Raw genomic sequence first — 26,775 nt, forward strand, 5'->3', positions numbered from 1 at the left:
GATTGCCTCCAACTTCGGGCGAGCCTGTGAATGAGAGCCCTCCAAAACGCCCCGTCCTTCACAGCCCTGCTCAGCTCTTGTAAATTCAAGCCTGTGGCTTCCTTGATGGAGTCCATCCATCTCCCACTTGGCCTTCCTTTTCCTCTTCTACCTGTGAGGTTCCCCAGCATGATTGTCTTCTCCAGGGAGTCTCACCTGCTCACGATGCACTTGAAGTACCACAGCCAGTTCTGTCATTTTTGCTTGCAGGGAAAGTTCTCATCCCACTATCTCCCTTGTGACCTTTTTCTAGACTGTAAGCTCCTCACCTCCTTGTCATATCCTTTGTAAAGTGGCATGTACCTGAGTGATGCCGTATTGCTATAAATTAAAATGTTTGGAAAATGTTACGTTAAAAAAGCAAAGACTTTTTTCCCTCTGGCCTTTACATTCAGTCTGATCTGTTTGCTTGTTTAAATGTATATTTATTTATATCTTGCCTTTTCTCCTCTTGAGGGGAACCCAAACAGCTTACATAGCTCCATTTTATCCTCACAACAACAGCCCCATGAGGTAGGTTGGACTGGGGGCGGGGGGGGGGAGTCTGTGACTGGCCCAAAGTCACCACTGAGCTTCATGGCTGAGTGGGGACTAGGATCCAAATCTCCTGGGTTCCTGGTATAGCACTCTAACCACCAACACCGGCTCTTATTAAAGCTTGGTTTATTTTTTTTATTCTTCCTACTTCATCACCAATTTGCTCTGTTTTAAAGAAAAAAATGTATGCCACTCTAAAAATGTTATTGAAGGCTAGGGCACAAAACCCTCATGAGTATTAAAAATATTATTCCCCAAATGAACTTCAGAAGTAATAATACTACTATCTGTATAGACCTTTTCTGTTAAACCGTCTGACTTATAAAACTCTTTACATGGTAAGTTGGTATTATTCACCATAGAGCAAATCAGAAGACTGAGGAAGAGTGCTTTGTGTAAGCCGAGGGAGAGCAGATGTCAGACTTGTGCTGTCTCTTTTGTTTTAATGGAAGCCCATGGTCCACCGCAATTCGCTGTTTCCCAGAGCTGATGCAAGCGGCAGTCCAAAACTTTTAGAGTCCTCCCGGTTGGGGAAGGCTGCTCTAGGAATTCATGAACAGGGTGCCTCTGAGCATGGACGCAGCTCACAGATTCACTCTCAGCACCACAAGTGAGTTGACCATCCAGTCTGCCGAACATCTTGATTTTCCCTCCCAGCTTTCTTCCGAATTAGCAGCTGGCACAGCTGGGAGGCAGGAAAAGAAGACTCGCATCATGGCTTCTTCAGTCCCTTTAGTCCCTGCTCAGTCATGGATCTCACTGGGTAACTTTGGGCCAGTCACTGACTTTCAGCCTCCCCTACCTCACAGGGATGTGGTGAGCATAGCGAGGAAGAGGATTATGCAAGCTGCCTTGGCTTCATTGCAGAAAAAAGGTAGGATATAAATAAAACTGAAAATAAATGAAAGAACAGTAGTTTTGCCCAAAACCACAAGTCACAGCAGGGGTGGGGTATGAGCCCTAAAGACAAACCTGCTGTGAAGTCCCAATATCCTTTGAAGAGGATGTACCTGAACAATCCAGCACAACTGGTGCAGTTTATCTTTAGTATTATGTATTCTTAGACTTAGGAATCAGTGAACTGAAATGGACAGGAAAGGGTGAATTTAATTTAGATGACCATCAGGTATACTACTGTGGGCAAGAATCCCTCAGAAGAAATGGAGCAGCCTTCATAGTCAATGAACGAGTAGGAAAAGCAGTACTGGGATACAATCTCCAAAATGACAGAATGATTTCAGTTTGAATCCATTCAACATCAGTTCGAATCCAGTTTGAATCCATTCAACATAGCAGTAGTCCAAGTCTATGCCCCATCCACTGGTGCTGAAGAGGCTGAAGTTGACCAGTTCTATGAAGACCTACAACACCTTCTAGAGTTAACACCCAAAAATGATGTCCTTATCATGGGGGATTGGAATGCGAAAGTAGGAAGCCAAAAGATAACCGGAATAACAGGCGAGTTTGGCCTTGGAGTACAAAATGAAGCAGGGCACAGGCTGGTAGAATTTTGTCAAGAGAATATGTTGGTCATAGCAAACACTTTTTTCCAACAACCCAAGAGACGACTCTATACATGGACATCACCAGACGGTCAACACAGAAATCAGATTGACTATGTGCTCTCCAGCCAAAGATGGAGAAGCTCTATACAGTCAGTAAAAACTAGACCAGGAACTGACTGTGGCTCAGATCATGAGCTTCTTGTTGCAAAATTTAGGGTTAAATTGAAGAAAGTAGAGAAAAGCACTAGGCCACTCAGGTATGACCTAAATCATATCCCTGATGAATATACAGTAGAGGTGACAAATAGATTTAAGGAATTAGACCTGATAGAGTGCCTGAAGAACTATGGATGGAGGTTTGCAACATTGTACAAGACGTAGCAACTAAAACCATCCCAAAGAAAAAGAAATGCAAGAAAGCCATATGGCTGTCTGAGGCAGCTTTACAAATAGCGGAGGAAAGAAGGGAAGCGAAAGGCAAGGGAGAAAGAGAAAGATACACCCAATTGAATGCAGAATTCCAGAGAATAACTAGAAGAGATAAGAATGCCTTCTTAAATGAACAGTGCAAAGAAATAGAAGAAAACAACAGAATAGGGAGGACCAGAGATCTCTTCAAGAAAATTGGAGATATGAAGGGAACAGTTCATGCAGAGATGGGCATGATAAAGGCCCAAAATGGCAGGGACCTAACAAAGGCAGAAGAGATTAAGAAGAGGTGGCAACATTACACAGAGGAACTATACAAGAAAGAGCTTAACGTTCCTGATAACCACAACGGGGTGGTTACTGACCTCGAGCCAGACATCCTGGAATGTGAAGTCAAATGGGCCTTAGGAAGTCTGAGCAACAACAAAGCTAGTGGAGGTGACAGTATTCCAGCTGAGCTATTCAAAATCTTAAAAGACGATGCAATAAAAGTGCTACACTCAATATGCCAGCAAATTTGGAAAACTCAACAGTGGCCACAGGATTGGAAAAGGTCAATTTACATTCCAATCCCAAAGAAGGGCAATGCCAAAGAATGTTCAAACTACCGCACCATTGCACTCATTTCACATGCTAGCAAAGTTATGCTCAAAATCCTATAAGCTAGGCTCCAGCAGTGTGTGGACCAAGAACTACCAGAGGTATAGGCAGGATTTCGAAGAGGGAGAGGAACTAGAGATCAAATTGCCAACATATGCTGGATCATGGAGAAAGCTAGGGAGTTCCAGAAAAACATCTACTTCTGCTTCATTGACTATGCTAAAGCCTTTGATTGTGTGGATCACAACCAATTGTAGCAAGTCCTTAAAGAGATGGGAGTACCAGACCATCTTATTTGTCTCTTGAGAAACCTCTATGCGGGTCAAGAGCCAACAGCAAGAACTGGGCACGAAACCACTGATTGGTTCAAAATTGAGAAAGGAGTTCGGCAAGGCTGTATACTGTTGCCCTGCCTATTTAACTTATATGCAGAACACATCATGAGAAAGGCGGGGCTAGATGAATCACCAGTTGGAATTAAGATTGCTGGGAGAAATATCAACAACCTCAGATATGCAGATAATACCACTATAATGGCAGAAAGTGAAGCGGAACTAAAGAGCCTCTTGATGAGGGTGAAGGAGGAGAGTGCAAAAGTTGGCTTGAAACTCAACATTAAGAAAATTAAGATCATGGCATCCGGTCCCCTCACTTCCTGGCAAATAGAAGGGGGAGAAATAGAGGTAGTGACAGATTTTATTTTCTTGGGCTCCAAGATCACCGCAGATGGGGACTGCAGCCAAGAAATTAAAAGATGCTTGCTTCTTGGGAGGAAAGCTATGGCAAATCTAGACAGCATACTAAAAAGCAGAGACATCACCTGCCAACAAAGGTGCGTATTGTCAAGGCTATGGTTTTCCCAGTTGCAATGTATGGCTGTGAAAGTTGGACCATAAGGAACTGAAGAACTGAGGCCTTTGAACTGTGGTGCTGGCAGAGACTCCTGCGAGTCCCTTGGACAGCAAGGAGAACAAACCGGTCATTCCTAGAGGAGATCAACCCTGACTGCTCTTTAGAAGGCCAGATAGTGAAGATGAAACTCAAATACTTCAGCCACCTAATGAGAAGGAAGGACTCCCTGGAGAAGAGCCTAATGCTGGGAACAATTGAGGGCAAAAGAAGGAGGGGACGGCAGAGGATGAGGTAGCTGGATGGAGTCGCTGAAGCAGTCGGTGTGAGCTTGGGTGGACTCCGGGGGATGGTGGAGGACAGGAAGGCCTGGAGGAATGTTGTCCATGGGGTCGTGATGGGTTGGACACGACTTCGCGGCTAACAACAACAACCACCTTAGACTGGCTTGTTGATTTTAATTTTGCCCTATATTTGTTCTTTCCCTGTAATATGTTCTCCCACATCTTATTTGAATCTCTTGATATGTTTTGAAACACACTGTAATGTTTAATGTTTACTGAGCTTCTCTGGGTAGAATTTACTGTGGAAAGAAACCATGCAAACTGAACCTCTTAGCAACCTCATACTGAAGAAAAATGTGGGCAGCTGTGTCTTTTTGTTATTGCTGCTGTTAAACAATGGGGAATCACTCAGAACTTTTCACCCCTCTACTATCACTTATCCTGAGAAATTCTGTTCTATTTTCTGCCCACCCTGTCACCCCAAATGCCCATTATAAAGGAAACATCGAGACTTTCTGACTCATAGCTCACCTTTATGCCTACTTCATTTTTACATTGAATTTATATGCTGCCTTTTCCCCTCTCGTGAGGGACTCAAGTTGGCTTACATAGTTCAGTTCTATCTTAACAACAACCCTGTGAGGTAGGTTCAGTTGAGAGTTTGTGACTGGCCCAAAGTCACCTGTGAGGTTCATGACCAAGTAGGGACTTGAACCTGGATCTTCTGGGTCCCCAGAGCAACACTGTCACCATTTGACCACCTCTCTAAAGGCACAATCTTAGGCAGGTTTAGGCAGAAAAAAACCCTGCAATTCCCAGCATTCCCATCTGGCTGGGGAATGCTGGGAATTGTGTGTGGGGGGTATATAAACCTGTACAGGATCACACCCTAATATTTGCATGCCTAATCCTTGCTTGAATGGATCACATTTCAGGCACCCGCTGGCTAGGGACATTACGACTTTCCTGTTAGTCCTGACCTTCCCCCAAGCCCATCATTTCCCTCTCCACTGTTTGCTGGCTTCCTGGAATTTGCACAGTATCTTCTTGATTATGAAAATTCAATATGCCTCTCTCCTAAGACATGGTGTTGGGAAAATGCAGATAAATCCGTATAGGTGCCTTTGTGATGTAAAATCAAACTTGCAGTCTCACTGTTCCTCTTGCCCAGAAAGAAGCAGAATTCCAAGCCAGCTTTCCTTTGATTCCCTGTGATCTGTTCCTTTAAGAGACTGGAACTCTTGGCTTACCTGAGGTGGTGGCTAAATTTAGTTGCAAAAGCCTTTGCAGAATGAGGCTCCCAAGGAAAGTTAATCATGTCTATTCTGCTAACAGCAGCAAAGCTGATAAAGCTGTCAGACTAGTTTTTCTGCAGTATTGCAATCACTCTCATTTGCATGTTCAAACTCACAGTCAGTATATGTGAGTTATATTCCAGCCATGCCAATATAAAATAATAATCTTTCACTGCCTCTGTTTAACAACTACCACAAAGTAATTGCTCTAACATCACTTGTATCCCGTTCCGCCCATTGTTGCTCTGCTGTGCTGAGATCAGGAGACTGGAAAAAAATATATAACCTGCTTTCTAATGGATTAATGAATATAGAAAAAAACATAAATAGGCTTCAGTTTATTTGAGTCTACATGACAAACTGGTTTGTAATTTGTGAGTCTGAGAAAAAATGGGCAAGATTATAATGTGTCTGAGAGTCTTGAACATTCATGGGCTCTTTTAATGCATTCACCTGTTTTTGTTGTTGTTGTTGCTGCTGCTAGTCGCGAAGTCATGTCCGACCCATCGTGACCCCATGGATTACATTCCTCCAGGCCTTCCTGCCCTCCACCATCCCCCGGAGTCCAGCTAAGCTCACACCGACTGCTTCAGTGACTCCATCCAGCCACCTCATCCTCGGCCGTCCCCTCCTCCTTTTGCCCTCAATTGTTCCCAGCATTAGGCTCTTGCATCTCTTTAAAAAAAAAACCTTGTTCTGGATGGATGGGTGGCCAGCTTTTATATCTTGCAAAGTTCTGCACAATGTTGGCTTCTCCTCTGCTGTCCTGCCTTCTGTCTCAACCAGTGAAATTGGCTACCAGTTGCCCCTGGGAAAAAGCTTGTTTGAACTGAATGAGACTTACTTGTATTGCATTGCGTTGATATCCTTCCTTCTTTTTCTTCCGAGGAACCCAAGATGACTTGCATATGTCCATTTTATCCTCACTTGTGTCAGAATCCCGGAATCTCAATTTGAGAAGAGGAAATAAAACTCGGGTTCGTAGGAAAGATCAAGCGTCCAGACCATCTAGGCTTTATTGTATTATCCAGGTTCCCGTGGTACACTCACGATAATACATTACTGGGCAGGCAAAGGTGAACTCTGCTGCCAAGCTTCAATACCATTACAGGGCATTTATAGGTACACAGGTACAGGGCAACTGATGACAATGCAGAGATTACAATGAGATTCTGAGGTCGTCACATACAGAACAGATAAAGAAATGTCAGTCAATCACACTGTAACAATGAGATTACAATATTTCTAACTGCAGTGTATTGACACTTTAGTTGAGTAACTTGAACCCATCTCCAGGTCTGCTTAGACATGTAAATTCAAGCTACTGAGAAACTATGCATGAACTCAAGACTCTAGACATTCTGAATGGCCAGGGCACATGAAGCCCTCTGGGCTAGGAAGATACTTCCTGGTAAACTGAATTCCAACAATGATTATTTAACAATTGTGAAGGTATATAATGCATATTTGGACTGAATGGCCTGTCTACTGTAGCTTACAGCTAAAGGTGAGAGAAAGGAGCGGGGGAGGAATGCCATTTTAAACAGCATTTGATCCCACAACGCAAAAGCACACAGAAGTAATGCTTTTCCGACAGGATTTTCCAAATTTTCCCAACACTCACAACCATGCAAGATAGGTTCTACTGAGAGTCTATGACTGGCTTGAAGTCACCCAGAGAGGGCCATGGCTGAGAAGTACATGGAGCATGCTGTGAGTTGCTGCACTAGATCTCAAAGGAGTCCGCTGATTCAAGTGGATAGCTGTCCTACAATCGGGACCATCCCTATGATAAATGTGGGGTTTCAATCTTGCCCCCTCAACAACAGCCCTCTGAAATAGGCTGGGCTGAGAGTCTGTGACTGGACCAAGGTTTACACTGTTGGCTCCACAGCAAAGTGAGGATTAGAACCTGCTCACCTGAGCCCCAGGCCAGTTCTGTTAACCATTGTAGTCCGAAACATCCTTCTGACTTGCCGTGTTAAACTAATACTTAGGAGACTTGGTTGGAAGTCACCACTCAGTGATGCAGCTTGGTGAGTGACTTTAGGGCAAGCAACTTTGCATGGTTGTTCTGAGGATAAAAATGGAGTAGGAGAAAAACTAATTTTGTTGTCTTGAAAGGAAAGATAGCATATCAATAAAGTAGTCCCACCGAGGCCTCATCGCTACACCTCCATGCAGGAGAAAAAGCTCTATTTCATGACCTGCTTCTCATAAAACTGTTAAAAGGGGGTGCAGGAATTATTTTTTTAACGTTTAGCCTGTATGCTGTGGCCCTTTTTGTTTATATAGATGCTTGCAGGGCTTTTTTTGTCATAGAACGAACCGGAACTGCGTTTCGGCACCTTTTTTCAGTGGATTTTATGAAGTGATTTTGGCGTAGCAGATCAGCAGCAAACATCATTAACATAGTGCCTGCAGGCTGCTATTGTGTCTTTGATCCGCTATCTGATAGTGAGAGAGAGCTGCTCTGCTCTGGACACTGCTCTGCTGCTCCGCTTACTGCCTGCAGGGGGCACTTTTTTTTTTTTTTTTTACAAAAAAAGCACTGGATGCTTGATTCATTATGTCTTAATTGGTTTTTAATTTTTTTTTACTCTGTTAGTATGTTTTGCATTGTAAGCAGCCTAGGAAGGCCTCTGCAATTATAGGTGGCCTATAAACATATCTAAATAAATAAATAAAAGTTGGAGGCTAGAATGAGGGGACAAGCATTCATTGAATTTTTTTGAATTGTTTCCTTGCATTCCTATGTGGAATGACCAAGGAACCTAAAAAGTGTTACATTAAACCACAATCATATGCATTCCCTGCGAGTAAGTCTGATTGGACTCAATGAGTGAAACTTCTGAGTAGGATTCTGCAGCATAAACTGTACTGTCCAGTACATAATTCTTAAAAGTAGCGAGCAATGTAAAAACATATAGTGTGGGTACATAAGCATATATTTAACCGCAACGGCCAATTAAGTCAATAGTAAGATATTTAAGAATTAAAATGCAGATTAAAACACAGCAATTAGTGTCCAATTAACTGCTGCTGGTGGTTCATTCTTGTTACAGCTATTTTTGCTCTTAGTGTACAGATTTCATATTGTTTAACTCTGCTGATAGCCTCTTGATACAATTGCATTTTTAGTGGCGCTAATGTGTTTTAAATACTGACTTTATGGTTTCGTAGGCGGTTATTACAGGCAGCTTTTATGATATCGCCAGACGCCTTGAGGGGACCAGCCCAGCGCACGCAAAATTACATATCCGCGGTAATCACAAAGTCTACCCTGTCGGTCTGCACAGAAACGAGCTTCGCCTATCGTTGCTCCAAATTGCCAGGCTAGGCCTCCCCATCCCTTCCCGCGCAGCCCGGTTGGGGATGATGGGAGGAAGAGTCCGGCACGTCGCGGGAGTTCTCCTGCTCTCTCACGGGTGCAGCACTCAACGCGTTAAATCCATAGACAGGCTCCCGGCTAGAGTGGCGCGGGGCAGCGCGGAGGTTTTGGGGGGGATTTAAATACTAGGTGCACCTTTCCTGTTCTGTTTTACCTATCTTGGGGGAGAGAAAAAAACCACTGGCTTTTGGGTTTCCCAGGAGAGGCACTGCTGGGAGGGCCGGTGCATTTCCAGGAGCGGGGGATTCGTGCAGGTGAGTTTGCTCTGCAAAAGCTGGGAGAGCGTGGTCGCTTTGGAGGAAAGAGGGGCTGCCTTTGATCGCTTCTTTTATCTCTGCACCGTCAAGTTCGCTCTTAAGAGTAAAGAAAAATCTCCTCGGGGTGCAGTCCTAGAGTGAGGGCCCCAAGGCGTCAGGACCGCTAGCTCTTCCGCGGGCCCGGCGGCTGTGCCCTTGAGGGCGGCTTAGCTCTGCACAAAGTAGCAGGTGAATCGGCGGAGGCTGACGGCGAAGGACCCGGTCTTTATTTATCGCCCGCTAACTTCTGCAGATCGATGCTGCTGCGAAAAGCCTTGCAAAGCGTCGGCGGTTGCTCCTGCAGGGGACCTTTCTGCGTTGCTCTGCCGCTTCTTGACCTGACATGCGTGCAGCTAACTTGCAAAATAAGACTGTGCATTCTTTCTCGGGTCGCCCTCTCCGTTTGTTTGCATTCCTGATAGGGCGCCTGCGGCACAGCATGCCGAAATCTGCAGGGGAAGCGTTTTCTAGCATGGCGATGCAGCGTTCAGAAAGTGCATTAGTTGAGCTTCTGCTGGGGATGCTGCTGTTAAAGGCAACGGTAGTCTGGGAAGAATATGTACTTTTTTCAGCTACAAATCCTTGGACTAAGTTGCAGTGAGGCATGGAAACGGGGACAGAGCCAAATACTTCTCGGATTGTCAGTGGGAAGCCTTGAGTTCAAATCCCAACCTTGCCATGAATTTTCAAGGCAGCCTTAGGTAAACCACTAACCTTTCATTCTTATTTCCCTCGTCCACCCAGCCTTGATTTATTATATGGAGGGTGATTGTATTTATTAAAAATAAACCTCTACAGAGGTTAGCTATGGAAATTCAAGAACTAGCTACCAGTTTTATTTTTGGGTATGTATATGGTTGTTGATTGTTTTGCTAGCACACCAACAAATTTTGATGCTGTTTGTGTTAATGAAATTATAAACCAGGAACCAATCTTAGTGGAATGGGCACACAAATACAAATGGGTTCCTTGCAGTAGCAGCTGATCTGAGGTGGAGCAAAAGTTAACATTTTCCAGCCCATTATTATTTTTTTTGGGGGGGGGGGAGTGGCTTGCAGGGCTCCATCAACTTGCCTCCTCTGTCATTTCCCCTTCCTTTGTCATCTGCTTTGTGGAAGAGACCGTATGCTTCCCAGGACAGCAAATCCCACTTCTCTCCCCAACCCCAATGCCATCCCTGTTGCTGCTGTTGGTAAGTAAATAAATCAATAAATCTGTATAGAGAAAGGTTGCTTATAGGTGCCTTTGTGATATAAAATCAAACCTGCAGTCTCCCTGCTCCTTTTGCCTAGAAAGAAGCAGAATTCCAAGCCAGCTTTCCTTTGATTCCCTGTGATCTGTTCCTTTAAGAGACTGGAACTCTTGGCTTACCTGAGGTGGTGGCTAAATTTAGTCGCAAAAGCCTTTGCAGAATGAGGCTCCCAAGGAAAGTTAATCATGTCTATTCTGCTAACAGCAGCAAAGCTGATAAAGCTGTCAGACTAGTTTTTCTGCAGTATTGCAATCACTCTCACTTGCGTGTTCAAACTCACAGCCAAGACCTGCAGTGATGCCTGATTCTCATGTCAATCTCCTGTAATCACGATTCTTGCTGCTTTATTGTATTAAGTCCCCTCTGCAGATCTCTCTATGTTCCCATTATTTTGTCGTCATCTGCCCTGTTCCTGTGCAGGTGACTAGAAGCCTCTGCAACACTCTGTATATGTTCTGAAATCTTGTAATTGGTGGGCCTGCCTCTCCACAGCAGTGCTGTTGTCGTGTGTACTCTGCAGAGGGTTACCTGGGTCATTCTCACCAATAAAACTGCTGGGGTTCAAAGCAGTGGAGTCTCCTCTATGGATCTGAGTGTTCATTCTTACTGCTGCTAATCAAGATGTCCTGACACTGTGTGTTCACGTAGATACATAAGGTTTTTGTATGCACATGCATGGAACCTTCCTCCTTTTCATTTACTCATCATCTGTGATGCCTCTTTCTCCTAATCTGGCACAGCTGGCAGAAAGAAGCACAGCAGCAACAAGCTGGGAGTAGCTGCAGGAAATTCTAAAAAGAACCTGTTCCCTTCTTTACTTTTGAGTAGCAGATATCTGAACAAATCTGACATTGGCTGGGTTCAGGCCACTTGATAACTCACAGGCCAGGGTTGTGTATGGTTGGGTTGAGTGTTCTGGCTGAAATGTGAGTTACTGTGTTGTCTGAATCCAACTGTGCTATCAAGCCATGGCTTGTTAGCCCTGAACAAGCCATGCAGAAAAATCATGGTTTGTTGTTGGGTTTTGAGCTGTAGGTTGTTCTCCATGGTTATCTCAGCTGCGTTCAGACAACATGATGATCTATGTTTCAATCTGTGGTTCAGTGGGCAACTTAACCTGGTGTTAGAATATTGAACTGGGATTTGGGTGATCTAGTTGTTGTGAGGATTAAACAGAGAGGAAGAAGAGGACTGTTTAAAGTGCCTTTGCTTCCTTGCAAGAGGAAAAAAGGCCGTGTATGAATGCAACGTAATAATACTCGTGACTCTTGCATGTGGGTTATCTTGTCCAAACCCTGCTTCTGTTTGCTTTGGGCACTTTAAAGGGGGACACATTTTCTCTTTGGGTCTACAAGGCAAATGGATTTAATTTCATTTCTCTACTACCCAATGTCCAAAGTCCTCCTTGTAGTTCACAAAACAAAATTTAAAATCGTAAAATACAACAGGATTCCTTTTAGGAAAAAAGGCAGGATGTAATAAATATAGCGTTATACAGTAAAACATAATAGCAAAACATCAAAATGTTTAAAACAGAATAAAGCTAGGGGAAAAAGTGAAAACCAGCGAGGACCTTAAAATGCACAAATGCAGGTGTTTATTTTTTCTTTGCCATTTAAATCATGGGCTAGGTTCAGACCAGGGTTATGGGTCACTGAGCCATAGGTGGTTGTTGAAATATGGATTATCATAGAATAATAGAGTTGGAAGGGGAAATGAAGGGACCAACCCGTTGTTGCACGTTGGGGGAATCCTGCTGTGCTAACAAGCCACAGGCAGTCCACAGAGAACCCATGGTTTGTTGCTGGGTTGTGAACTGGCACAGCTGGAGCCCCTGTGCAACACGCCATCCTCATCTCATCCTGTATTTCACGGGTATTCTGGGGGACAAAATGGCAGCTACCAATGTAGGCGGCCATTCCCCGTCTTGAGCAAGGACAGAGCCTGCTGCCTTTCTCTGCTGAAAGGAATAATGGCTGTGCAGGGATGATAATTCTCCTTCCTTCAGAAAAAAGATCTCCCAAAACTACTCCCAAGTACAAGAATAAAATGCTGAGGGGTTACTATCATCCAAAAGTGATCTAGGGCATGGAAGACTCTAGAAATGAGAGCCAGTGTGGTGTAGTGGTTAAGAGCGTGGGACTGGGACTCAGGCGATCTGGGTTCGAGTCCCTGCTCAGCCATGGAGCCAACTGGGTGACTTTGGGCCAGTCACAGACGTGCAGCCCCACCTCCCTCACAGGGTTGTTGTTGTGGGAGAAGATGGAGGAGGAGAATGATGTAAGCTGCCTTGAGTGCTTTGAGGGAAAAAGGCAGGATATAAATTGAAAAAAATAAATAAATGATCCAAAACATGACTAAGGAGCAGGTTTAATGTGGTAGGAAAATATGATTTTCCCCTGATAAATGGCACTACATAAACATATCGTTTAGCTACATCAGGTTTGGTTGTTCAGTGCCACAGTTCCCCAGGTTCAGCATTATATGGGGCCCTTGCCATGTTCCAAGATCACAAAACAGTACAGTTGGAAGGAGCCCATTGGGTTTAACCTCCTGCTCAGTGCAGGACACCAAGGTAGAAGTGTAGTCCAATCCTATGTAATGACCTGACCTTTCTATGTACCATCCGGCCTATTTGTAGACCTGTACTAGATTTTATTCCCCCAGCCCCTTTCGCACAATTAGATTAGCTTTCTTCCCCTGGTCAGCTTGGAATCTCCATTTCTGGACCTTCTTTCTAAGTGGATTGCATTGGACTCTCATTATACCAAAACAGATAGTGCCCCCTCACAGCCAGACCGCTGTGGCTTTTATGCTCACATTATGTGCAGTTCAATCTGTTTTCACGTGCAAAATTAACATGGGGAAATCCAGATGTAAACATTGACAATAAAACATTTGTTTGGCAGATTTAGATGGACGGGCTGTTTTTTGCTTTGGATCAGCTTGTTGGTCCCGACAATAATTTTCTTTCATTGCTGCTTTGTGAGCTAAAAATGTGGCCAACTACAGGTGTGTTGCAATAGCTGCACCTGAAACATCTGTTAGAGTCCAGGTTTGGTCTTGCTGCTTTAAAGCTTCAGGAGTGGCTTGTGTTCTTGGAGGTACTGGAGAATCAGTCCCCAATTCACTTGTATAAATACCTGTTATTGGGGAATAAATAGGATGCATGGAGCCTCAGCCAGGAATGGAGTAAAGAGCAGGAGCACCCATTTTGCCCAGTCCATGGGAGGCATCATTATTATCTGTTTCACAAGGGGTCATGGTTCTTAGACTACATATAATTGAGCCAGAAAAGAAAATGGGAAAAAAGGATGTTTCTAGTATACTGGGCACTAGTGTCTCTTTGACAAGAGTTTAATTAAATCAGCCAATTCCTGGAGGTGCAAGGCTGCTAATCCTTCTCTTCTTCAGGTGTTTTGGCAGTGCCCAATAGAAACATAGAAAAATAGGGAGTCAGAAGGGGTCTCCCGGGCCATCTAGTCTGACCCCCGAGTCCAACCAGCTCCACTCATGTCATCCCCAACATGTGGTTGTCCAGTCTTTCCTTGAACACCCCTCCTGATGGGGCCTAAACCACCTCCCATGGGAGCCCGTTCCATATTCTAGGGGTCCTAACTGTCAAGAAGTACTTCCTGACATCCAACCTGAAGCCTGGCTCCTTGGGCTTTGCCCCACTGGAATGTGTCTTGCCCTCCACTTCAGGGGAGAACAGGTCCCAGCCCTCCTCCACATGACATCCCCTCACATACCTAGAAGTTGCTAGAAGATCCCCTCAGAGTCTCCTCTTCTTCAGGCTGAAAAGACCCAGTTCCCTCAGTCTCGCCTCACCTGTCACCGCTCCCATCCTGGCTCCCACTCTTGTGTCCCTGCGCTGGACCGATTCTAACCTAGCCATGTCTCTTCTTTTGGGAGGAGGTAATAATTTGGATAAATCTTGTGATGGCAAGTTCCTTAAAGACACACATGTTCTTTTGAATTGCCTCTTCAGAGTTAATGCAAGGTCAATGCAAACAGATTCCCACATCTTATTGACAACAAAAAGACGAGCATTACAGCATTAGATGGGTAAATAGCCACTTGCTATAACACAATAAGTTGAAAATGTAGCCACTCCAAGAGCTGCCTTTCTTTCCTGTTTGCTGTTGATGACGACCCAGTCCCATTCGGCAGTCTGCTCCCAGACCCATTTCGTGGGCTGTGACTGGTTAATAGAATACAGTTTTGTGGTTGGCTTTGAGAATCATAGAAGAGTAGAGTTGGAAGGGGCCAGAGGGCCGGTGGGGCCGACTCCCTGCTCAGTGGAGGACTCCCAAGCAATCTTTCGATCGGCTAAGAGCCGTTTATCTTAGACATCTTGTTCTCTCCGGATTAAGTCTTGTAAGTTCTTTTCACGGCCTGTGGCTTGGTCTATTTAACATTCTTCTCAGATGCTGACTCCCTTATTGGCATGATCCAGAGATCACATAATTCCTCAAAGAAGGTATTTATTCATTTCTTGCATCTGTTTTGGGTGAAGGCCATCATCTGTTGTCCTCCTCACATTCTGTCTCTTTCTTTCCCCCAGAAAGAACCTGTCCTTGAGGTTTAAGGATGTTGTGTGCCCAGCTGCTTGTTTAAAATCCCACTCCAGGCCTATCCTGAATAAAATCCAATGGAAAAGAGCCTCTTCTGTTGTCCGTATTAGAGAGGGAGAAGACCTGTCCTGGACAGTCAGACCAGTTTCCAGTGAGGGCCTGACTTAAACACCGGGGACTCTGCCACACACGGGCCTGTTGCACCCCTCTGAGAGGAAATGGCTGCAGAGCAAAGATCTAAAGAAGCTGAAGGCTCCCAGACCCAGGTTGCCTCAGAGCATCCGGCTGTCAAAATGGAGGACCATGACCCAGTGGGCCACAAACCTGCTGAGGGAGCAGAAAAAGCCGGGAAATTGCCCCGCCTCATTCAGGTTGGAACCATCCGAGAGTTCCTCAACTGGGCTGCGCCGCTGCAGGTGAAAGAGGAACCGGAGGAGGAGCTGCCGGAGCACTGGGAAGCGCAGTGGCAGGAGTTCCTTCTGGCCATGCAGTCCTCGCATTTGGGGTGGGGAAGCCCACAGCTGACAGAGGAGGGTGCGCCGTGGGGGGATAACAAGGCCTTCTTTGCCTCCTTTGAGCGGCTGGCCGGGACCTCCCAGCTGCCCAGGCGGGAATGGTTGGCTCGTCTGCTGCCAGTCTTGAGCAAAGAGGCCAAGGAAGCCTACAGCAGCCTCAGCCTCCAAGACAGAGGGGAGTATGCCAAAGTCAAGGCGGCCATCTTGAAGGTGGACGCCATCCGGACAGAGGCGCAGCGCCAGCGCTTCCGGCAGTTCCGCTACCACGAGGCCAGGGGCCCCCGGGAGGTGTGCAGCCAACTGCGGGAGCTCTGCCGGGGGTGGCTGAAGCCGGAGAAGCACACGAAGGAGCAGATTTTGGACCTCCTGGTCTTGGAGCAGTTCCTGAGCCTCCTGCCCCAGGAAATCCAGAGCTGGGTAAGGGAGCATGGCCCAGAGACGTGTGCCCAAGCAGTGCCTCTGGCAGAGGCATTCCTGCGGCGGCGGCGAGAGGCCGAAAGGAGGGAGAAGCAGGTGAGTCCCTCTAGTCTTGGGTGAGGGTTGGCAGCAAGAGCTCTGCCACAGCTGGCGTGTGCAGTTCAGCCAAACCCAAGCTTGCAGAAGGGCGAAGAAGGAGAGAAGAGGCAGCATTCCCGAGAATCTTTTGCTTCTCCTTTTCATTTGGAGAGCTTGTTCCTAGGCCTTAGGATCATGAGAAGGTGCATGAGTGTTTGGGGCAACAGGTGCTGAAATTTCAGAAGCCCCGGCGGGGTGGATTTCTGGAGCTTCAGGGGATGGGCAAGCATTCTGCCTCAGACTGTGGAGAGCGAATGGCACAGGGTATAGGCAGTATCCTGGCCAGCGGGCCAGAGCTGGTGTATGGGCCCTTGGCAATTGCCTGGCTGGACCTGCTCCCAGTGCTGGCTTTGCCCAACAGACCAGTGGGAGGCGGCGTCATGCATGCATCTGTTTGGTTGCCTTTCCAGACACGGGAAGCCCAGGTTGTGAGCAGGCCTGAGACAAAGCACTCGTCCGTAGGCGCCGGGCTGCAGCAGACGTGCAGAGAGGTGAAGCAAGAAGGTGCCCGAGCATTGGGTAAGCGCTCACTGCCCCAGGGGCTCAGGGTCCTTTGGGGTTCCGTAAAGGGGTTTCCGCCAGGGCGTCCTCTCTCCCAGAGGCTTGATATTTGTGGTTCTTAAAGAGCCCTCTGGTAGGAAAGTCTCCTGACAGGGTGCAGCCAAACATGGCCGCTGAGAAACAAGAGGGAGGTGCCAGTATGCCTGGGGAAGCCGGGGTGTTGGCACAGGCACACCCACCCAAAGGGGACAAAAGCAATCCAGAGAGATGGGCGCAGAAGAAACGATTGCAGGGATGCAGGATGCTGGTCTTCACATATCTGAGGGACTCTCAGACAGGAGGCAGCGTGGAGTTTTCTGGTTTGGGTTATGCCACTGCGAGTGGGGACCTCCTGCATCCAGGCCAATGTGAGGCACAAATACTGCCTTCAAGGAACAGCCTTCACCCTGCAATGCTAGCTTACTACATGCAGGGGGGCCCAGTTCTCACCCCCACCTGCCCCGGTGGAAACAAGACCCCTACACGTGGGGTCTTGAACAGAACAGTCCTGTGCCGGACATCGGACAGTGGGGCTCCTTTCCAGGGTGCCACGCTCCGTTCCGCACACACTTCTCCGGTCTTTCCACACTCCATGCTCAATTCTCTTGGGACCATTTTGAGGCAATTTCTCCCCTTTATTTAAAAAAGGGGGGACTCCTGCAAACATTGGGGTTCCCCCAAGCCTGCTTATGCCTGCCTTTGATGAATGGATAGGTCTGCCTTGGAATGGCACTTGGAGAGCTGAGTTGAGTGCAGGGATGTGGTAGGCACGGGGAACCTTTTTTAGCACAAGAGTCAAATTGAAAGGTCTCAGGGCCACATTCTATCTGAGGGCAGAGCCAAAGGCACGCTGGCCGAGCCTAGGAGCATGCACTTTCAAAAAGCACCCCAAAAACCATGTCTGCCGACAAACAGGCAGCTCTTCTGCCTGCAAATCCCTTTGCTGCTTTGCGGGGTATTTAAAAGCTGGCTGCACTTAAATGCAGTCTTCTCTCCAGTCAGTGATAAGAGGTGAGAACAGAAGAGGTGTGCAGGATTGGTGGTGAAGCCTCACAGTTCCCTGTCTCTGGTTTATGGGATGCGCCATCTCTTCCGGAGTGGTGCAGCTTAGAAACAGTTCAACCATTTTACTGGAAGTTAGGTGGGAGATGTTTCTCAGCCCTGTTTGTTCTGCCCTTTGAAAAGCCTCTTGGCTCTTGTCAGATTTCCTCTCTGCTTGGCATCTTTGGAAATAAATTTCATTGGGAAACGTAAGATCTCTTTTCTCTTTCCTTTTCAGACTCAGTCAGTTCTAGTGGTGCTGGTATGGAGAAGAAGGCTAACGGAAGCGCTGAAAATGGGCTGAAGGGTCCTAGCAGCAGACTGCAGGCAGCACAAAGGAACTTCCAGAGTCCTGACAGCAGAAAGCTTTTCCACCAGAACCAAGGTCTTGTTAAACACCAGAGAGTCCACACAGCAGAGAGTCCCCATCAGTGCCCCGACTGCGGGAAGCACTTTACGCAACGCTCAAGCCTCACTATTCACCGGAGAATCCATACTGGAGAAAAGCCTTACCCGTGTCCTCAGTGTGGGAAATGCTTCCGTCAGAGCTCGAACCTTCTCAAGCACCAGAGAATTCACTCAGGGGAGAAGCCACACCAGTGTCCAGAGTGTGGGAAATGCTTTGCGCAGCGCTCCAACCTTCTTATCCACCAGAGGACTCACACTGGAGAGATGCCCTATGTTTGTTCAGAGTGTGGGGCCTGCTTCAGCCAGCACCGGGGTCTCATCACTCACCAGAGGATCCACATGGAAGAGATGCCATTTGGATATGGTTGCCCAGACTGTGGGAAATGTTTCCAACAGAATTCGGACCTTACAAAGCACCTGAGAGTCCACACTGGTGAGAAGCCATACAGCTGTCCTGAGTGTGGGAAGAGCTTTAGTTACAGCTCCAACCTCAGCAAACACCAGAGAATCCATACGGGGGAGAAGCCTTACCTCTGCAATGTGTGTGGGAAGAGCTTCAGCCACTTGTCAACCCGCAACACACATCAGAGAGTCCACACAGGAGAGAGGCCATATGGCTGCACTGAGTGTGGAAAAAGGTTCATATCCAGCTCAAAGCTCACGAGACACATGAGAACGCACTCAGGGTATACCCCATACATCTGCAACGAATGTGGGCGGAGCTTCAATTCCCACTCTACCCTGACTACACATCAGAGAATACATTCGACTGGGAGTCACAGCCTGGGAAATTCTTTTGAAGCACAGCAGGGTCCCAGCAATGTCTCAGGAAGGGTATCGCCTCTGTGACTGATGCCTCTTCTGTTCCTTATGTAGCCTGTTCTGGTCATATAGAGAGGTCTGCTGTGATACTTACAGAAAGGGTGCTAGTCCCTAAGAAGTTGGGATTTGCAGGCCTGCGCAGTGCAGGCAGGAAGTGAGAAATAGGGAAGGATATAGGATTAGTCTGGTGGTTTGGAAAATAGAGGTAGGGAGAAAAAATAGGGTAGTCAGAGGGATGGAAGTGAGATTTCAGGCTTATATTTTCAATTAGTTTTAGGAGCAGAATAAATTCTAGTGCAAAACAGAGGTCCTCCAAAGCTTGTCTTAGGCAGCCTCCCCAAAACACCAAAATGGCTCCTTCTCATAAAATCTGCTTGGGCTGCTATTTAGCCATTCAGTAGTTAAATAGAACCTCCAGGTTCAGACATAGTATACCTCTGAGTACCAGGTAGGTAAAGCTGAGCTGCTCAGGAAACTTCTCATTGAACTCCATGGGAAGTGGAAAGCTGGATGATAGACAGATCATCAAAAAGCAAAGTGTAGCTGTATGGGTCCCGTAAGGAAAGAAATCCTCCAAAATCCACAGTCAGGCAACCGATAATGTCATAAAATAGCACACAGACTTTCAAGTTTTCTAGAATTCTGCATCAGGGTGGACCTTAAGTAAATCAGGCAGTGGGGGAAAATGAGCAGTTGGTTTGCTTTCAAGTTTCAGATTGCTCTGAATCACCTTATATGTGTGCAAGACAGAAAACCATCCCTTTTAAGGGCTTCTTTTGTCTAAACAGGCATAGAATTGTGTCCTGTATAGCCAGCCTGGCACTTAAGAACTGAGTTGTGATCCTTCACTCTGAGCCTCAAGCTCACATGTCAAGTCCATCATAAAACTCACTAGGTGCCTTCTGGATTGGCGAATCACTGTTCCCTCCAGGGCTGCCCGTTCGCTCCGCAGCAGCAGGAGGGCAATAATCCTGGCCTACCTTAGATCACTGTTTGTAGAGATTACGAAGAAAATACGTATGTTCTGAACATTCTGAAGTGCAATCAGTGTGCAGAATAGCCCACTGCACAGACACAGCCCAAATCTTGTCCCTAGAAACCGAACAGACAAGATCAGCAATGACAGGTTGAGAGGCACTGTTCCTCTGTATATTAGTTGCTACGGATAAAAGTGACAGCCAACTGTGGCACTTCTTTCCTGCAAGCAAGCTTCCCAGGAGGTATCTGGTGGACCTCTGTGGGTTCTGGCTGTGGATCAAGAGTATTCTCCCCCCCCCCCCCCGAGTGTTCAGAGAAGATCTTGGAGGCCACATTCCCATGGTGGGCAGGGCTGAAGACAAAGAGAGCAGGGCCCAAAATAGCTAAATCTTGTGGCTAGAAGTTCTGCGTGCCGGTAACTAGGCCTTAAAAAGGGGGTATTTCTACTTTTCAGAAAGGGGAAAAAACTGCACAAGTGCCAGGAAACCACCAAACAATTGATGATTGTGGATAAGGGAACATGGCCTTCTAGAAAACCTCAAAGGGATGGTTCTTCATTCTTGGATTTGATGGAACTGGCCTTAGAATGGGACTGAAAAAATGAAGAGGTGGGGAAGATTCTCGGGCTGGGGAACTGGAGCAGATTTAATCCACGTCTCAAAACTGGCCCTGTATCAGCTTTTCTCCCTCCTTTGTAAGCAATTCTCCGCTGTTTCACTTCTCGGGGCAGAACAAAATATTTCATCTGTGTGGGAAACTCTTGTGGCAATATCAGCAAATGGTCTGAGGGAGGGCTGGGCCAACCTCAGCCTTGCAGGATTCACTTGATTTTTTCAGTAGAACCCCGAGATCCCCTGACGAGCCTCAAGAAAAAAAGAGTTCTGTCCTGTTCTTAAATAGAGCTTACAGTTCACTACACAAAAAGTCAACCTGGGTGATCCCAAGGTATAATTTGGGGTGGAGGTGCTAAAATTCTGTCATTTTGTTGCTGCTAGAATTAAAGATTGGGGAGTCAGAAATCTTTATTGCTCTACTACAAATTACCCCACAACCTGCTAGTATATTCATATCTTCTGCCCATTCCTGCTGTAGAACAGAGAGATCCCCTGTCCCTCCATTGCTGGGATTCTTAGACTTGAGCCGCAAGGCCTGTCATAGTTAAAGAAGTTAACTCTAGACGACGGGAGAGGGATGGGCTGGAGCTTAAGTGTTAGCAGACCTGCTTTGAGAACAGAAGGCCCCACGTTTGATCCCCAGTATCTTTAGGTAGTGCTGGGAAAGCTGCTACATGAAACCACAAAGAGCTGCTGCCAGTTTGTGTTGACAATACTGAGTTAGATGGATGCATCATCTGACTGAGTACAACTTCCTGGGAGAGATGCACAGTAGCATGTCTCCTTAATCTTGATGTCTTGCACACTCAGATTTCATGTGTAGCAGAGTTGTCAGGACACCCCGTTGCATTCTGGAATTCCCAACTCTCCGACCTGTTATTTTCTCACCTGATTTTGATCTTCCCCACCTTCCCATTCCTGCAACATTGCCCTGCAAGCTCAAGGAACCTTCTGCCTCATCTTTCACTTTGGTATCAGTTTCCACCATTCCCCGTCCTTTGCCGTCCGTGATCTTGACTGCCTCTCCTTTGGTGACTTTTAGGCCACTGTTTTCCTGTGCACCCAATTTTGCTTTTTGGATCATTGGGTTTTTGTGTGCATATGTGTGAATTTGCTCCTTGTCCTTTTTCAAGTGTGTAGCTGCACAGCTGTGCACAATAGTATGTCCTGATTGTTTTGTCATCTGTACATCTGCAGAGCTGCGCACAACTGCACAGACTGGATTTCATATTTACATGGTGAAACTTTAAATGCCTGGCATCAACAGGCCATGCAGCTGCTAGCACAGGCTGAGGTGTGGTGGTGGGAAGGAATTGAATGAAGCAGTTGTACTTGCTGTTACTTCTTTTCTGCTAATTACAGAAATTCTCCCACACGTGTATTTATATTTTCTGAGGCTGGACCAATGCTTAAGGATAAGCTCAAGGACAGGCTAGCCATGCACATGGTAGGCATGTTGTGAGCGGAGCCAGCTAGAGCCGGGGGTCAGACTAGATGGCCCAGGAGGCCCCTTCTGACTCACTCTGTTTCTATATTAAGCAAGTAATTCTGACTTCACAGATATTTCCAGTTGAAAGGTACCTTTGGGGATGAGGTGAAATCAAGATCCCACAACAGAACTGTGGGTTTGACTACTCCAAACTACCCTACATGTTGGGGTGCAGAGTTTCTTTCTGGCTGGAGGTCCAGTTCCACTTTAGTGATACCCTTCCAGCAGGGCCTGAAGCAAAAAGGGGCAGGACCAAAATACCAGCACCTGTTCGCTTAAAGCTCTTACTGCCAGAGCTTTCAGCCCTTTTGAAGGGGGCACAAACTGCACAAAAGCTGGGAAATCACTCGCTGATCCCTGGCTGGGGAAGAGGGATGGGGCCTGGGGAAGAGAGCGCGGCTGTCGGCTTTGGTGCCAAGGTCTGAGGTTCTGCATCATTCTTGTATATCTCATGTACAGCCCTTGGTATGTTAAAAACGCACTGCATTAGTAGCCAAGCATGGAGGTAATGCCGTTGTGCATGAGTCAGATGCAGAATGGTGGGGGAGAGCGGAGGGTGCCTGGGAACCGCGTCTGTGGAAGGGGAGCCATAGTTCCACTAGCAAGAAGGAGCAGCGGAGCGTGGCCTTGGCAGCACAAGCGACTGAAATGTGGCTCTTCCAAAGAATCTTTTCTGCTGTGGACGGGAGGGGGAGGTTTATTCTCCCACAGTTCTGGGCTTAGTAGTGACAGCTCCTGGGCAAAGACCAGAATTTGTGTGTACTTATGTGCTTTGGGAAAGAATCTGCATTAAGAAGAGCTGGATTTGGGGAATTGTATATATAAACTTTTTGAATTCAGCAAGCCTGTGTATGTTTGCCTGTTTTGTAGAACTGTTTCTGTTTGTCTTGGCAAGGTGGAGATGCACCGCGGGAGGTACTGACTTTTTAATTAACTGCTTGATCCCCTGCTCAGTTCCCCCCTCCGAGTGGTGGGAGTTCGGCTGGAATAATAGTTCACATGCCTTTGAGCCTAGAACCTTGTCTTCCCCCTCCTATCAATGAGTGGAGGCCAAGCCCCACAGAATGCTAAATTGCAGAATGCACATCAAGTTGTGTATGAATGATCTCCCTGTAATAATGGGCTCAGTGGGGTTTTGCCTCTCCTGTGCATAGCCCTGAATTGCCCCAAATGGTTCTGCCTGACCTCATTTTATCCCATGAAGTAGGTGAAGGTGAAGACCATCTTGTCATCTCTACACTGGCTGGGTGGGGGTTTGAACCCGGAGCTCCCCAATTCAGCCCTAGCTCAGCACTTCTAACCTGGTACAGTCGAGATGTCTTGACCTTTAGCTCCCATCGGCTCCAGCCAGCAAGCCCAGTGGTCAAGGGCGGTGGCTGCCGTAGCCCAGAGCATCTGGAGGGCACCAGGCTGGGGAAGGCTGCTTTGCTCTCCATTAAAGGACGGGGTCCTTCCAGCGCAGCTACTGCCTTTTGTCTTGATGGCTAACACACTTGGCCAAAGATCTGCCCTTGGGCAAAGGTGTATTCATTTATTCTATATATCCTGTCTCTCTTCTTCCCAAGAGCCCAAGGTGGCTGATAGGGTGGCCACCTACTCCATTGATACTCACAAGTCCTCTGCGAGGTTACTTCATGCTGAGAGTCCATTACTGACTCAAAGGCACCCAGTGAGTGGAGGCGAGAGCCAGAATGTCACAAGGCCCAGGCTGAAACTCTAACCACTATGTCACACCGGTGCTGAAAGATGGGGCCTGTGATAGGAGACAGGAGGAGGTTCCACTGGGAATTATAAGGAAGGCCAGAGGGGTTAAACTGCTGCCGTTTTCTGGTGGCAATGAGGTGTTCGGGGCACATTTAGTGAGGCGTGCCATTAAGCCTGGTGTAGGGAACTTGTGGCCCTAAAGCTGTGGAGCCCTTGATTTCAGAAGTTCTCTGCGTGTGAACAGGTCCTGTTCATAAGTTCCTATTTACAAATTTGCCTTAACTGACTGACTTTCCTATCTTACAACTGACCATGTTTCTCTGCACCTCTGCTCAAGGCAAGAGGCATTTCAGAGGTACAGCCAAGCTTTGTGCTTTCAGAAATGGAGATTAGATTCAGAAACCCACCTTTCTATTTACTTTCTGTATGCTATGCATAATTATAAAGAATTTCCTTTTTTGCTTAACGGTGCCAGCTGTTGTAACCTTTCATCACAGGGGACTTCTAGATCCTGGGTAATTTTGCTTGGCTTTTTCTGTACCTTTCCTAACTCTTGTATGATATGGACATTGTTATTTCTTCCCTAATGATCCCCAAGATGGAATTAGCTTTTAATCATGAAAGCAGCTCACTGACTTTTTGATTGAGTTATGCACCAAAGGTTGGTTAATGATAACTCAGACCCCTCCAGTAAATACAGAATAGGAAGAATTTCCCCCCCAAATGTGCATCATTTCACACATGCTTACATTGAACTGCATTTGGCATTTTAACGCTCTCCCGCGTTTGGAGAGATTCACTTGGAATTCTTCACAATCACTTTTCATTTTTACCTCTCTAAATAATTTGGTGTCATCAGAAATTTGGCCACTTCACTCCTGATTCCAGATGTTTATGCACAATTTAAAAACTCTGGTCCAGTGCAGATCTCCACAGGTCTCACTGATTGCATCCATTATTAGAAGCATCTGTTTATTCCTACTATCTGCTTACTGTTATTTAATCATTTACTATACCTTTTTAATCCCGTGACTCCAGCCTTTGTGCAGAAGCCTATGATGGATTATGTCCAAAGCTCTTTGAAAATATATAGGCTAAATATGAATGTGCGGCCATACCAAGCTTGGTCACAAGATGGCAGCAGGAAGTTAGTTCCAAGCAGGGTTTATTCCAGGTAAACTTGTGGATTTGACAAAGGAACCCATTTGAAGTTAAGATTCAGTTCGAGACTGATTTACGTTGCATCACAGTAGCTATAGGGAAAATCCAGAGCCTGACATGAGGAACCGTGGGCACAGTGGCGATATGACAGGTCCAGGGGAACAGGGCATAGAGGTGGTTCTGTGCAGCATGTCTCCGAATATCGGATCCTGGGGAACACGAACAGGTGGGGTGCTGGCGCACATCTCTTGCTTGTAGGCTTGGGTCTGATCCAGCATGGTTCTTAAATTCCTGCCTCACCCTGCATCCTATTTTCCACAGAGATTGGAGGGGAGGAGGAAGGGGGTACTTGCAGTCTATTACAGCTTCCAGCAAACCTTACCTTTGGCATACTAATGGGGGCTGACCAAAGTTGGGGGCTAACCATGTCGAGGCACCACAATTCCACAGTAAATTATCATTTAGCATGCCATTAATCACAGTATTTCCTTCTGCTTTTGCTCTCGTTTCAGCATTGAGATCCTAGCACCACAAGCAGAACCATTCCAGTCCTGCTTTTGTGCTACGCAGGGCTTTACTGCATGAGTCTTTTAGCCCCTCTGAGGCAGAATTCTGTGTCCAGAGTCTTTGTGGATTAAGATCGGCTCGTTTCCATATTTTTCCCTTATAGGTTTTTCATTCTTTGCCTTTTTATCTGTTCCATCACACAACCACAAGGTGGCACTGCAGCACAGTAGTATTGCATGCATGTATGATCCTTTCATAGCATTTTCTTTTAAACAACTCTTTATACTTGTTCTAACAAAAAGCCCTGGAAATGCTCAGAAAGCACGGGAGAAACCCTGAGGGTGGATGACGATATATTGCTAAGTACCCACAAACCACTGAAGAATCGTAAGAGTACAATAAATGTAGAGAAGCTCACAGCCTCTGGGTGGAGCTGTCCTACAATGGAATAGCGCACATACACCGGTCATGCAATAGCTCATTTTCCACTTTCTAAAATAAAATGCTTGGAAAAAAACAGACACAAACCTGGAGGATCACAATGTGTTCTAAAGAACCTGTAAAGGAATGAGTGGACGATAAATGTCTTGCACAGAGAAGTCCTTTTTCTTCATCCCGTGGCATACAGAATAGCAACGGCCACTCTGGCTGGCAGCACATTTCTAGGGCTGGGGTGGGCAGAAATAGCTAGATACTTGGATCTCGCCTCTCCGCACTCCTGCCTATTGGCCGTATGTGCAAAGGCGTCTCAGAAGCGGAAGTCCGAGATACCTTTCTGCTCTCGAGACTAGGGCAGAATTTTCCGTATTGGCTCACCAACATGACCCATGGAAAACGTAAGATTTGGGGTGTCTGCCTTTGAGCCTGGGTTAGTGCAGCATAAGTTTATGCTCTCATTGGTGCCCAAGTGGATAGTGGCCTTTAGGTATGCAGTAGATTCTCAGTTGCATAATTTGGTAGATCATGGAGTTACCGCTATAGACTAGGTTTGATGGGAGTTGTAGGTCAAAAGTTCTGAGGGATTCCACATTCCCACGCATGGTACCGCCTCCTCTCAAAGCTGTCTAAGCACTGACCACCACCACATTTTGTAGCTGTCCATTTTCTTCAAGGGTGGGAAACTTTAGGCCTCTGAGCTTCGGCATAGAAATGTAATAGGCCTCTGAGCTTTCGGCATAGAAATGTAATAATAATAATAATAATAATAATAATAATAATAATAATAATAATAATAAATATAGCCCCTTTGCTCCGGCTGTCTGGCTCCTGCAGATGGGCCAGATCCACCTGGCCCCATGGACCTTCCCTTAACGAGCCCATTCCAAAAGGCTTGAAACCTTCCCTAATGTTTAGCTACTGCCAGTAAGCGCTTTAAAGCCACATTATG

The 26,775-nt window shown here is 46.5% G+C and overlaps 1 protein-coding gene across 1 annotated transcript in view; it reads left to right on the top strand.

The window, feature by feature from the left end:
* The window catches only part of LOC123017816, a 213,904-nt gene extending 191,049 nt beyond the window's left edge, over nucleotides 1-22,855 (top strand). The window contains exons 8-10 of the mRNA XM_044419407.1: nucleotides 15,270-16,082; nucleotides 16,535-16,643; nucleotides 17,944-22,855. Of these exons, the coding sequence (XP_044275342.1) occupies nucleotides 15,270-16,082; nucleotides 16,535-16,643; nucleotides 17,944-18,962 (1,941 nt within the window). The 3' untranslated portion in view covers nucleotides 18,963-22,855. The remainder of the gene's footprint in view (nucleotides 1-15,269; nucleotides 16,083-16,534; nucleotides 16,644-17,943) is intronic.
* Nucleotides 22,856-26,775: the final 3,920 nt, after the last annotated feature.

Source organism: Varanus komodoensis, unplaced genomic scaffold (genome assembly GCF_004798865.1).
Source record: "Varanus komodoensis strain SLA01 unplaced genomic scaffold, ASM479886v1 scaffold102, whole genome shotgun sequence".
NCBI classification, from domain to species: Eukaryota; Metazoa; Chordata; class Lepidosauria; order Squamata; family Varanidae; genus Varanus; species Varanus komodoensis.